Source organism: Psittacula echo (assembly GCF_963264785.1).
Source record: "Psittacula echo genome assembly, chromosome: 2".
NCBI lineage: Eukaryota > Metazoa > Chordata > Aves > Psittaciformes > Psittacidae > Psittacula > Psittacula echo.
In genome coordinates this window covers 39,673,836-39,687,982 of record NC_137737.1, presented here as the reverse complement: position 1 = coordinate 39,687,982, position 14,147 = coordinate 39,673,836, and the positions used below count along the sequence as shown (strand labels likewise).

Here is a 14,147-nt window from a genome sequence, read left to right as displayed (position 1 = left end):
TTGAGCAACCTAAGACTTGCAAAAACCCTCACCCCTATAAATAGCCATTAAACTGGAGAAAGCTGCCACTTTTCAACATGAGCATAAGGTCCTAAATATGCTTTGCTCCAACCTCTTGGGCATCCAAATTCAACTGAGCTGACAGTAACAACAATCTGGGTGTTTGATGAAGTGTGCCAAGCTATGTCTCCGGCTAGTACTCACAGAGCTAAGCGTCAGTTCAACAGTTGCCTGAACCATTTCTGCTTTCAAGGATTTATTGCTACCCTGTGTAATCTCCTTAGAGCAGTCCAGGCATTTTTCATCTCAATGAAAAAGAAACCAACAGATTTTTTTTAAAATTTATGCAGTCCTGTGAGTGTCTTTGGTGTTGCATAACAGGTAAATTCTGCCATGCAAAGAGCAGATCCTCGCACTGAAGGGCTTTCCTTCCAGGGAAACAGAAGAAACAGGTGTAATATATTAAATTGAATAGAAAAATGAGTGACATCTGACTTTATAGTCAAGAACTACCCACAGAAGACATGAATTTTAAGGGAAAAAAAAAAATTGATACAAGAAAAGGATTATTTGAGAGAGTAAAGGGTGCCAAATAAGAAAAGGTTTTTCTTATCTACAGACTATTTATTTATATGAATTTAGATATGTGTGACTATATAGAAACACACATTTTATTGCACACTGTAAATTACCTTCTAAATTATAAACACAAATCCTTCATCAGAAATTTGGGGTTTTATCACATAATGCCAAAAGTTATAATTTAATTATACAGTTAAATATGGCCATAAATTTGTGTGTTATTAAGATCCAAGGCTTCCCTGTACCTTACCATGCTTTGAACCCCTACGCATTTCAATTATGTTGCAAGTAACTGAAAAAGCACATCTAGTACTTTGATAGAGCTACCCTTGCCAAATCAGAGGGCAGAAACCAGGCAAAAATGGTTCCAACAAATATTCTGTCCGATTTTGTGCAATAAAGTGGCAGCTTTAATGTTTACATTTAATATCTTTAAACTACAGCCAAGATATGGCAATAGTTATAGGAAGATCCATTATAAAGACTCAGATGTGTGACAAAAAATGTTGAGAACAATGTTGCTGCTTTGTTAATTCATTTTGCAGTGACTCATTTGTTCTACAAGCCTCTAAACAAGTTACATTTTCTTTACAGAACTGCTTTTAATTGGAAAGAAGAAAAGCATATGGGTAAGTGGGTTTGTTGCTGTTATGTCCTAGTAATAGTTCAGTGCTGCTTACAGTAATACAATTAATTTCTGAAAGGTATATGTTAAACTTTCTGGGGAATAAGCTGCTTCTACAAAAAACGACAGCAAATTTTAATAAAACAACATTTTTTTCATGCTCCCAAATTCAGCCAAAACCTCAATGTCCAAATATCTATTGATGCTTTTCAGTGTCAAAGAGTGCAGTACAAGGCTTATACTTATATAGATGTTCCAGCCACAGTATGCCTATAAAGGTCATTAGTTTTGATTGCTTAAAGTCACATTTTCCCTGGCTTACTTGACCTAATGCTTCACCCAGATCATAACATATTGAGAACAGTGGACTTACAGTAATTGTTCATTTTCATCTACTAGCAGCCTAGGCTTTAATGAAACTAAATGACAAGGCATGAATTTTCGCTCAGCAATTTCAGGCAGTAAAACCAACCCAAAACAAAGAACATCGCCATACCTCCAGAGAGCCTATTGTTGAACCATTCATGTGGTTCCAGAATATAATTTTGCATTTGGGTCCCGTAAGGGAGATGACTGGGGTAGCAATGTCAGCTGTGTCACCAAATTCTCCATTTGAGCTGTCTGCAAAGAGATACCAGCCTTCTTCAGTACACCTGCTCAGGGAAAAAGGATTTTCTTTATTGAAACAAAACATCTTATCATAATTAAGTTCCAGTTAGAACTAAAATGGTAATATATCCTTATACAGATAATAGTGTCTTTTGCCTGAGTATCCAGGCAGCGAGAATCTCAAAAAGCCCTTGAAAAGGCAGCTAGTGTTTTTATACTGGCAAAACAAAACACAGAGCTGCAGTCAGCCTTTACCCACAGGGTCAAAAAGATGAGAATTTGAAGGCCTCTGGGTTTCTCCCTGACACCACCTCTTTCCTCAGGGACATCAGAGGGTTTGGTCCTGGCTTGAAGTCAAGAAAATTCAAGATAGTGGGTGAAATTCTTGCTGCTGAGAAAGATGAGCCTGGCTTTGCAGTAAGCATCAGATTCTGAGTGTACAGAGAGACCAGAAGTGCAGCTGTAGTGTTTTGGGTATCTATTTAGTTCTTTGCTTTTCAAAATAAAAAGCAGTTGTTGACCAAAGACAAGATCCAGCTCTTTTCAGTGGAGCTGCTATTTGCTCAGTGCTTCTCAAAAAACATTTCCAACAAGGGCTTACAAACCTGTTGATGGGACCTATGTTTTTAAAAGGGCACTGGTATTAGTTTTTCCTTGCTCTTCTCTTTTCCTGTTTGACCAAGCTCTGAGCAACCACACTGTAAAGTTGCTCCTCTGCAACTGAGAGAAGACAGTGATCATGCCCATCAAGCACAAGTCCTCCTGAATGGATAGAGGCAAGATTCCAATGGTTCAGATTCAATAAGTCTTTTTTTTTCCACCTGCCCTTCCCAAGTTCTTATACTTAGAGCAGACTGAAGGACTAAAAGACTTTTTCATGCCTCTGGTAACAACTGATTTTGATGCATTCTTTGCTGCAGTAATCCTGAAATAGCAAACAAATATTTAGAAAACTACTCTTTCAATAATATGAAATTACTTTGAAACCCTGTAAGAAATTTGTTTCTTTAAAACATCATACAATTTTAAAAAATACCTTCATTATTTATCTAGATACATTTTACCTCAGGTTGAGGTGCCTCTACTGAACACAACATAGAATCATAGAATCATAGAATAGTTAGGGTTGGAAAGGACCTTAAGATCATCTAGTTCCAACCCCCCTGCCATGGGCAGGGACACCTCTCACTAAACCATGCCACCCAAGGCCTCATCCAACCTGGCCTTGAACACCACCAGGGATGGAGCATTCACAGCCTCCCTGGGCAACCCATTCCAGTGCCTCACCACCCTCTCAGTAAAGAATTTCTTCCTTATATCCAATCTAAACTTCCCCTGTTTAAGTTTCAACCCGTTACCCCTTGTCCTGTCACTACAGTCCCTGATAAATGGTCCATCCCCAGCATCCTTGTAGGCCCCCTTCAGATACTGGAAGGCTGCTAGGAGGTCTCCACGCAGCCTTTTCTTCTCCAGGCTGAACAGCCCCAACTTTCTCAGCCTATCTTCATACAGGAGGTGCTCCAGTCCCCTGATCATCCTCATGGCCCTCCTCTGGACTTGTTCCAACAGTTCCATGTCCTTTTTATGTTGAGGACACCAGAACTGCACACAATGCTCCAAGTGAGGTCTTATGAGAGCAGAGTAGAGGGGCAGGATCACCTCCTTTGACCTCCTGCTGGTCACGCTCCTTTTGATGCAGACCAGGATACAGTTGGCTTTCTGGGCTGCGAGCCCACACTGAAGCCAGCTCATGTTCATTTTTTCATCGACCAACACCCCCAAGTCCTTCTCTGCAGGGCTGCTCTGAATCTCTTCTCTGCCAAACCTGGAGCTGTGCCTGGGATTGCTCCAACCCAGGTGTAGGACTTTGCACTTGGCGTAGTTAATCTTCATAAGGTTGGCATCAGCCCACCTCACAAGCGTGTCAAGGTCCCTCTGGATGGCATCCCTTCCCTCCGGCGTATCAATCGAACCACACAGCTTGGTGTCATCTGCAAACTTGCTGAGGGCTCACTCAATCCCACTGTCCATGTCACCAACAAAGATGTTGAACAAGACCAGTCCCAACACCGATCCCTGAAGGACACCACTCGTTACCAGTCTCCAACCGGACATCAAGCCATTAACCACAACTATTTGCGTTCAGCCATCCAGCCAGTTCTTTATCCACCGAGCAGTCCACCCATCAAATTGATGTCTCTCCCATTTAGAGACAAGGATGTCATGTGGGACAGTGTCGAACGCTTTGTACAATCCAGGTAGATGACATCAACTGCTCTACCCCTGTCCATCAGTTCCATAGCCTCATCATAGAAGGCCACCAAATTGGTCAGGCAGGATTTCCCCTTAGTGAAGCCATGCTGGCTGTCACCAACCACTTTGTTGTTTTTCACGTGCCTTAGCATGCCTTCCAGGAGAATCTGCTCCAAGATTTTGCCAGGCACAGAGGTGAGACTGACTGGTCTGTAATTCCCTGGGTCATCCATTTTTCCCTTCTTGAAAATGGGGGTTATATTTCCCTTTTTCCAGTTGTCGGGAACTTTCAGCTGACTGCCATGATTTTTCAAATATGATGGCCATGTACTGATATGTGCCATAAAGTAACTATGAATTTAGCACATACAGGTTTACCACTGCAAAGTCAGAACAAAACTAAGATTTACATATTCTGTATAGGATAATTTGCACTTGATAATCACCAAATAGTTTCAACATATATTATTTAAAACCTACCATGTATTCTGGAGGTTGAGAAACTTAATTCTGCCATATATTTAGTGACTATCAGAACAGCACATTCTATTTACTATAGTACATAATATAAAGTAAGCTAGAAACAGGCATTCTCTGTATTCACACAGCAGTTTCCTCTGAGGATCTGAAGTCCTTCAATTCACCCATTCTTAGAATCACATATGCAGTAACTTGTTTCTAATATGACCAGTGAGAGACTGATAGACTGTAAACAGCCTGACTTTCCTTTTGCCCAGAAGAAAGAACTTCACTGATTATCTCCTTATTCTTCCAGTAACCTATGATTGATCTTAAGGCTATATTTTAATGAAAATTATTTTCTATATCTTTTGTAATGTTTAAGACTGTTACATTTTTTGCTTCATAAGAAAATTAAAACCTAGTGATAGACATTGACATAAAACAGCCCTTCAAAAATCCTTGCAAACCAGTGATTGATTCATTGATTGTTATGCAGAGTACTGTTTCTGCCTTCCCTGGTATCACACCAGAGAACAAGGGTTAAAAAGGAAACAGCTATAGCCTTGGGAAACTACATAATATATTTTATTAGATGAAAATAAGAGAGAATTCTGGTAGTTATAAAACATTTTGGCAAAGAAATCCCAGATTGTTTCCTTCAGCAGGGCAAAGTGTCCTTCTAACAATTCCACAACTGAGAAGGAAAGCACTTTTATTAGTTAATTAGCCGCAGTTCAATCCCGTAATCATCCTCCTCTCAGAGATTTTCCCAAAACTTATCTACCCTGCCATATTGAAAGAATCATTGTACCTGCAGGTATTGGTAAGGATTTGTAAGTAAAATATCTGCAAAAGTCAAAAGGCAGAGAAGTTAATTATTCCCACTATTTCTCTTTAGCTAGGAAAGATGATTCTTAGCTCTAAACAGTTGATACCACTTTTTTATGTGTGTAAAGTGAAGTACTAAAAGATCCTATAAAATGAAGGAACTTATGCATGAAAAGTTTTTGCAGATAATTTTTTACATGTTAATTAGAAAACATGAAGAACATAAGATTCATAATTGAAAAAATTACTTTCACACAAAAAAATCAGTAATTAGTGGGATGGGTTGCCTATGCACACAGTTTTAGGTAGAAACCAAATGCATGCAGGAAAACAGTGTCATGATTAGTTACCATTTCTACTACCGCTCATAAAAGAGAAGTAACTATTCAGCAGAATGATAATCTTCCTTTCTTATAAAAGAAATGCTCAGCAGTTTATAGTTGTTGGTATTTTTTTCTTTCTAAGCCACATACAAGTAGATTTTTGTCAAGGAGGAACAATAAGTTTCAAAAATGCATCTTAAGATGTGGTTCAGATCTTCATCTGGTGTAGCTCAGACATGTAGCAGGTGAGATCACTGAGGACTGTTGATAAAGCCAACAGGGACTGAGATGAGTCCAGTGGGATTCTAGGGGGAAGAGTAACAATCTGGAGAAATCTGGATCTTGTCCAAAAGCTTATTTTAGTTTTCATTCAGAAGCAGATGACAGAAGTATGGCTAATATTTTTCTTTTATCACTCTACTCTGGCAATTCAGATATCTTTAACTGCATTAATTTACATCATCCTTGAGACAGTAGCATAAACACATGGAAGTGAATTATTGCAAAGAATAATCCCAAAAGAAAGTAATACATATGCAGGCCTTAGCACAATTAGGTGAAAATAATCCCAAAATAAAGGTCAAGGGAAGGGATCCTCCCCCTCTATTCCACTTTTGTGCGACCCCACCTGAAGTACTGTGTTCAGCTTTAGGACCCCCAACATAAGAAGTACATGCATCTGTTGAAGTGAGTCCAGAGGAGGGACATGAAGACAATTAGAGGGCTGGAGCACCTCTCCTATGACAAAAGGTTGAGAGAGCTGGGCTTTTTCAGCCTGAAGAAGAGAAGGCTCCAGGAGCACTTGAGAGCAGCCTTCCAGTACCTAAGGGGACTGCAAGAAATCTGAAGATGGACTTTTTACAAGGGCATGTAGTGACATCTTTGTTCTTTGTGTGATCTTCAGCCAAGGTAGTAGTTTCTTCATTGTGCAATTGAATCATCTGACCTCTTCTGAGATTCCTTTCTTATTCCATGAAAGTACTTCCCCCACACCTTTTTTTTTTTTTTTTAATGAGGCCAGAAGAAGTTGATAGTAACAAGTATAAAACAAGGTGCTGTTCAACTTGTATAAGACTTGGCTGCATAGCTCTTATGTAAGTGATGCAATTCAGCAGAATACATTTAGGCTCCCCTGCCAATACCTGAAAGATCTAGGGCTTATTTGGAAAATTATCCAATGGAAAACCTTTTAGTTGGCAGTTACAATATATGTCATTAAAATTTTCATGCTTACCCTTTGAAAATAATGAATTTTACCTCTGTCCTGCAAGCATTCCCTATAAGAGGTGTTCCAGCACCAGTACAATAATCCTAATTAATTTCAGAGGGAAATTCACAATATTTAATGGATATAAAAAATTCAACATAAGCAAATGATGTACATTGCTGTACGTGACTTTCTTAAAAGCTTAATACTTCAAGTATCATTTAAAATGTAGCTAGAAAAGAATGGCCATTCATAAAGGAATCTTTACTGTATTTCTGCCTTCAAAGAGTTCGGAACACAGAGAACTGGATATACTAAATAGAAGTTAGTATTGAGGGGAAATATTAGATGTATTAAGAAGAAAAAAGTTAGAGGCCTATCTAAAAAATTAAGTCCAGCTTTAACCTGGTAATGTTATCAAGTAAAGTTTCTTACTCATTTCACAGTAGTAATTGTTTATTATTGTAATGTCTGAAAGTAAATAAAAAATACACAGCTGCACAGAGTTCAAGCTCTGATTTAATTATTTGTTGAAGAGCTCTCAGTATTTAAAGTGCTAATTCACCTATATATCTTCTACAAATTGTATGAGAATCACTGATTAAGCACTTAGGTGGACTTCTAAAATACCCTTTGTTTTTCATTTAGAGTGAAAAAAAACCTCTGGTTAGGAAACAGCTCCAGTTCATTAAAGAATTCTGATTTCCTTCCACATCTCAGCAATAATGACAAAACCAAACAAAGATGCAAACCAAAGAAGGAAATTTCAGTTTCCTTAAAGGGATAAACATTTCAAACCATATTAAAATTTGAAATTCAAAACTCAGCAGCTCCCATATTCCTTTCCATTTTTCCTGGAGATATATTTCCATAAACAGTGTGCAGAGTCCATACAGCAAATCAGAGCCCCACAGACATATTTGACCTATTACACATTTAAACATTATTCTTCAGTTCTCCAACACCATCTCTCCAGGCCCTGCTAAATCAGTGACCTGCTATGAGCCCAGATGGGTTTCTGTACAGACAGAAACCCCAAACCAGTGGTCAAAAACCATTAGGGTACTAGATGACATCCAAAAGAAGCATTCTTTTGATCAAAGGGGAAGGACTGTAGGATACTAGACATACCAGGAAAATGTAGGCCCATCAAAGCTTAAGCTGATGGTTTGGATTAGAAAGACAGTGGTTTCAGTCTGCATTTATTATATCCCTGTGCATTCTTTATCAGGGTAGTGCGGCTGGGGGAGATCAGTTTCTTTCTATCTATTCCATTTCCTCCAAGAAGAGCTGACAAATTTTTGCCAAAGTTAAGATATTTGCAAAGTTAGGATATTTGCAGGATATTTTAGTTTTAGATTAGCTAGGATTTCCTAGTTAAAAAACATTTAATCAAAAAACTTCCGAGAAAATTCCTAGATTGTTTCATTAGGTAAGAAGGAGCTGAATTCTCCTTTTTTCCTAACAACCATATTTATGAGAAAATATTTATATTGGTGTCATTTTTTTCTTCTACTATATCATCAGTGTATAGTGTTGGTATTTTAAAGCCTTATATATTTGACACAAGATGGTTGTAAACTGTGATACTTTAACTTTTCCATCATGCTTGTTTCATTTTATGTTTGCAGTGTCAGAAACCAGATAATATGAAAGTAGTGGTAAAAATCTAAGTACGTATAAAAGTAAATATATGTTTCAAAAATCTTTAAAAGATGCTAACCTTTCTTATATTCCAGCACTGCAACAAAGGTTGTAATAGAAATATAAAGCATCTAAAAGTTATTATTATCACAGTATTCCTAAGAAAACTGTCAAAGACACAAGGAAGGCTTAATCTTTATATTTGTATGTGCCCACATAGAATCCAATGTAATGTCAATATATTAACCATAAAATAGGAAATCTAGGTACACACTGTGCCCATAGCACTGTTTACTTGAAATTGGGCTTTAAGGTGAGAAACTGCTGAAAGGTGGGTAAAAGCAATATAGAAATATTACAGAAATTATAAGAAGTAATAAGACTTCTATAAAAAAAAAAAAAGCAATCTCTTAACAGTTCGCAGTTCCCTCAGCACTGCATCTGCCTCTAGAAGTCACAAAATGATGTTTATAAAATTCAGAAGTGAAAGACACCTTAATATACAAGCACTCATTCAAGAAAAAAATATTATCACTTCTTTTATGCTCTGGGTAAAAGCTACTTGATGCACTGCCCATTATGTCCATTATTTCAGCTCGAAGCACCACTTTATATAGGAAGGAAAGGGTAGTCTGTGGACAGCAGCCAAGGTTTTACTCAAGATGTATGATGGTTGTGAATCTGAAGGAAATGTGGCAGAGCACACTTTTTCAGGAAGCATGAGAAGTTTTACGTGGACAAAGAAGAAGAATGAGAAAAAATTATCATGTTTCTTTAGTATCTGTGTTTGCTAGATATTTAGTGTCCACATCAGAAATAGTTTGACTAGCTATCCTTCTGTAGATAATATAGGATGGCCTATTACAGATCATAACATATGAACATATATTTTACAGTCCGTCTTGCAGTGACTTGCACATAACATACGCATTGGCTTCAACAGAGTTCTTTCCTGAATAAATAATTGCATCTGTGAAGATGATATTGCAGAAAAAATAACCTGTATACAAAATTAAAATGTCATAAAAGTTATAACTTTCAGTAATCTTACAGGACAATAAAAACTTAATTAGTTCTACTATGTATCAAAGAAAGATTTTCTCTACTGAACGCTTCCAACCACTTGACTATTAACAGGATTTAAATAGTCAATAACTTAAATCTGCATTTAACAACCTAATAACCAAACAAAACCCCAAAATCAACCAAAAACAAGCAAACAAAGAAAAAAAAACAGAAAATAAAAAAAACACACACACAAAAAAAAAAAAAAAAAAAAAAAACCACACCAAAACTGAAATTGCAGCATTTTTGTAAACGGTGGTCAGGAATGTAGATCTTCACTTACAGCAATATGTGGTAGATTTAATTTAAAACAGTAATAATTCCAAAAAGAGTAAATCCTTTTACCATCATAGTTTTATCTAGTAACCTGCCACATCCAGTAACATTTAACATTAATGCATACTAAACTCAGACTCAAAAAATTGTGATGCCATAACAAAGTAGACTTAAATTTTTTTTGTAAGTCTGCTTTCTGAAAGGATAGAATAGAGATGCTTCCTACCGCAGAAACCATCCCCTAGCTGCATTTGAAGACAACTGTTTGTAAATCAATGGATGCCCACAGAGCTAGCTCTGCACAGTTCTAGAGACAGAATTTTCTGTCTTGAGCATCTAAACTTTGACATACAAATACAGGATTAAGCTTTAATGATAAACTCAAACTGAACAGAAACAAGGGCAATTAATGGACCAAAGCATTAGCCATATACTAAGACCTGTAATTGGACACCAAGATTAGAAAGGTGTTCCAAAGAAAATCACTACAGGTGTAAGAAGGAATTCTTGCACTAAATCAAAGTATGTTATATTTATCATCAGACTCCAAGTGTCAGAAATTAAAGTATGTGGTTTAATGATTCTATAAATAAAATTAATTAAGTTTTTGTTCATTATTGTTACCATATTTCTCTAAATGCCTTCAAGTCTTTTTTCTGGTGAAATCTACACTTGTTCAACTCAAGAATTGCACTTATAGAAGCACAATATACATCAGAGCCTGTGATAGATACAGTGTAACATGCTAATAGAACCCTCTTTACCAGGCTGAAATATCCCCTTCCTTTCATTTTCCACTGTCTTTAAAAGTACTATAAGCATCTTCTTAAGAGACAGCTGTGAAGTCTATGAGGCTTACTGCTATGTGTTTCACTTCATTGTGAATAAAGTTCTCAAGCAAGATCAATAGATATACACACACATTTGTCTGAAGTAATACTATTGAGAACAGATATACAGAGTATAAAAGCATCGCATAAAGCTCATACATTTCCTCCACCTCTATGTATGTGTAACCAACAATGGTATCTTGGGTATCATTTATACCTTCCATGTAAAAAAGGCTCTTAAAAGCATCGTCATTAATTTTGGTTTCTTGAAGCAATTCCATCACAGCCTAAGACAAAGTCCAACATAAATATACAGAAGTGAAATATGTCAAACTCTTCAGACAATCGTCCATATAAAACAGCAGATACAGAACTGGTATACTGAGCATTTCTTTAGGTGTATTGCAATGGGGCTTGCTTTGCACCTTCAGGAAGGTGTTTTGTCTCAGGAGCTTTTTTTTTTTTTTCATCCTTTTGGGTGGAATAATAGAGATAGTTTTTGTTAATGTATGCCAGTCTTTTAAAAATTATTCCATCTATTATAAGCACATATAAGCTGGTTTGGGAATTATCTCTATGAAGTAGAGATTCTGATTATATGATGAAAAATTAGAGATTTGTTTTTAAAGAAATTCATGGTGGAAAAAGAGGATATAGTAGTGTCATGGCTTAAGCCCAGCTAACTCAGAACCACGCAGCCACTCGCTCACTTCCCCCCCTTCCTCCCCATGCTCCAAGAGGTATGGGGAGGAGAATGAAAAAAAATGTAACTCCCACGGTTTGAGATAAGAACAGTCCAGTAACTAAGGTATAACACAAACCACTACTGCTACCACCAATAGTAATAGTGATAAGGGAAATAATAAGGGCAGAGAACACAACCGCTCACCACCCATCGACCGATACCCAGCCCGACCGAGCAGTGATCTAGCTGTTCTGGGTAACTGCATGTTAGGATGCCAGGATGTTCTACATCCTGGGCATGACGTGCTGTGGCATGGAATACCTCTTTGGCTAGTTTGGGTCAGGTGTCCTGTCTCTGCTTCCTCCTGGCTTCCCCTCCTCCTTGGCAGAGCATGAGACTCACAAAGTCCTTGGTCAGAGTGAACATGACTTAGCAACAATTAAAGACATCGGTGTTATCAGTGCTGTTCCCAGGCTGAAACTCAAAGACGCAGCACTGCACCAGCTACTAAGAAGGAGAAAAATGACTGCTACTGCTGAACCTTGGACAGGCAGTTTTATTGCTTTGTTAATCAATATATCAGTTGCTAAAGGTTCCATACATAATCCTGCATGTTTTATTTTAATAAGCAAACTCACGGGATTACAGTGTCTCTAATTTAGCTCCATGGGTATTTGTGGAAATGGACGATTAAAAAACCCAAAATGTTGCAGGGGTTTAATTCCACAAAACTGCTGCTCTGCATTTCCTGCTGAAATTTGGAAGCACTGTGCTCCCATTCTCTTCTGTAAGCCAATAAACAAAGGGAATGGAAAAAACAGTACTACCAAATCACATCTCATGTGAAACATTACAACAGCAATATATTTCAGTTTTGCCTGAAAACTGCAATCTCTATGGATCATTTACTTTCTCTTTTCATCAGTCGTTTTCATTGTACTGTTAGTTGCATTAAACTCTGAAAATATGTTGAAAAAAGTAATACAACTTCAGGTATCACTGTGCAGTACAAATCCAAAGTGGAAAGGCTGTGAGAGGATTTAATAAGTACACAAACAGTGCTGGTGTTGGCTAATACATAACAATTAAACAACAGTGAAGGAAAGACTTGACAGCCAATTTATCATAAATAGTTGATCTTTTTTATGTAACACACTTCCTTTATATAAAAAATGTGGACACCCTGAAAAAATTAGGTAACACTTCAATTCTTTTTTACTATTATTGAATGAGGATTTTTTTGTGGGGTTTGGGGTTTTTTTTCTAAAAACATACAGTGTTTTCAATTAAGTACATAATAAAACCAATATATTGAGCTGATTGTTTTATAGTGATCGAAATACATGCTGAACTTTTATAGTGATAGAAATACATACACTAGAACTAGGTAAGCATTTTTCTGTTCAGAAGAATGATGCTGTACAGAATTTTCCTTATTAGGTGAACTGAATTTGTATGACACAACACTGTTTGTGCTAGTCACATTTGCTAGTCACCTGTAAGGATTTTGTTTCAATAAATCTTAACTGTTACTCTTAACTGGAATATACATTGCATTAATGCTTTTTTATTAATTGCATTTCTCACTTAAAGAAAAATAAAAAAACCCCAAAGAACAAACACCACCAAAAACCTGGTAAAGTTAAATCTCCATAGAAAAAAAGCTCCTTGAGGCAAATCAAAGGAATGTCTTTGGCTGGAGTTAATAATTATCATAAACAATCTACCTGGAATCCAAAATTAATTTAGAAATCTTTGTTAAGAGAACAAATATTTTTTTACTATGAAGTGATATAATTTATCAGAAAAATGGCAAAATATCAACTAAAATGAATTTAACACTAACTGCCGTCATTTTGAACTGCATTAGCTGATTATTAAATGACAGCAGAATTAACAAGACCCACTGCTGGGGTAATTTGTACTGCCCACCCTTGGGCAAAACTGTAGGATAACAACATCTAGTGAAGTGGAAAAGTGCATATACACTGCCTGGATGAATAAAGACCATCTGAGAATATATTCACCCAAAAGTGATTAAAATTACAACCTCCATCAACTCAATTAAATAGTAGCCAGTGAATTACAAAGACAGCTATTAAACAAAGGAGAAATCAGCTTGAAAAGAAATATGAAAGTAGGATAAAATGTTGTAATAGTGGGGAGAGATTATGGAGTTGAAGCAGCAGCAGCCAAGCCGTGGTTTTCACACGGCAGGGGTAATCTTGTTGGTGTCACAACCAGTGCATAGACGAGCAGAGTGCTGTCCCCACTGGATGCTTCAAATAGTCTGCATCCAGCTGATGGGCTGACAGTTTGGGATGCTACAAGGAAGGTTGATTTCTCATGCCATATGTATTAACAGATTGTAGGCAGCAGCATGTGTACACATAAAGCTGAGAATCCATATTTCCAAACTTGTTTTCCCATAAGGGAGAACATGATTATATCCAACATGTCCTCTGGGAGAGGGAGTGCACATGTGTTTCACTGGATGGGAGGTACTGAAACTTTTGGGAATCACTTTTAGAAAGGTTCTCAGAAATTTGTACCTGTTTATGAAAATTTTCTATTTTGATTAATCTATTTTATTTATGCTATTGATCCTGTGTATCCAGTTCACTTATTGTCGGTTAATTATATATGTCATTAAGAAATCAGTAAACTGCTTCAATACTGTGAACTGACCAGTTTTCCCTCCTGGCAAATGCATACATGGCCAAACTCACACAGCCCAAGAATGATTCAAGTACCTGAA

The 14,147-nt window shown here is 37.1% G+C and overlaps 1 protein-coding gene across 1 annotated transcript in view; it reads right to left on the bottom strand.

The window, feature by feature from the left end:
- MALRD1 (MAM and LDL receptor class A domain containing 1) overlaps nt 1–14,147 on the bottom strand; it is a gene marked incomplete at both ends in the record, with an annotated part of 263,139 nt that overhangs the window by 154,215 nt on the left and 94,777 nt on the right. Inside the window, one exon of the mRNA XM_080609618.1 lies at nt 1,704–1,860. Coding sequence (XP_080465744.1) covers nt 1,704–1,860 — 157 coding nt within the window. The remainder of the gene's footprint in view (nt 1–1,703; nt 1,861–14,147) is intronic.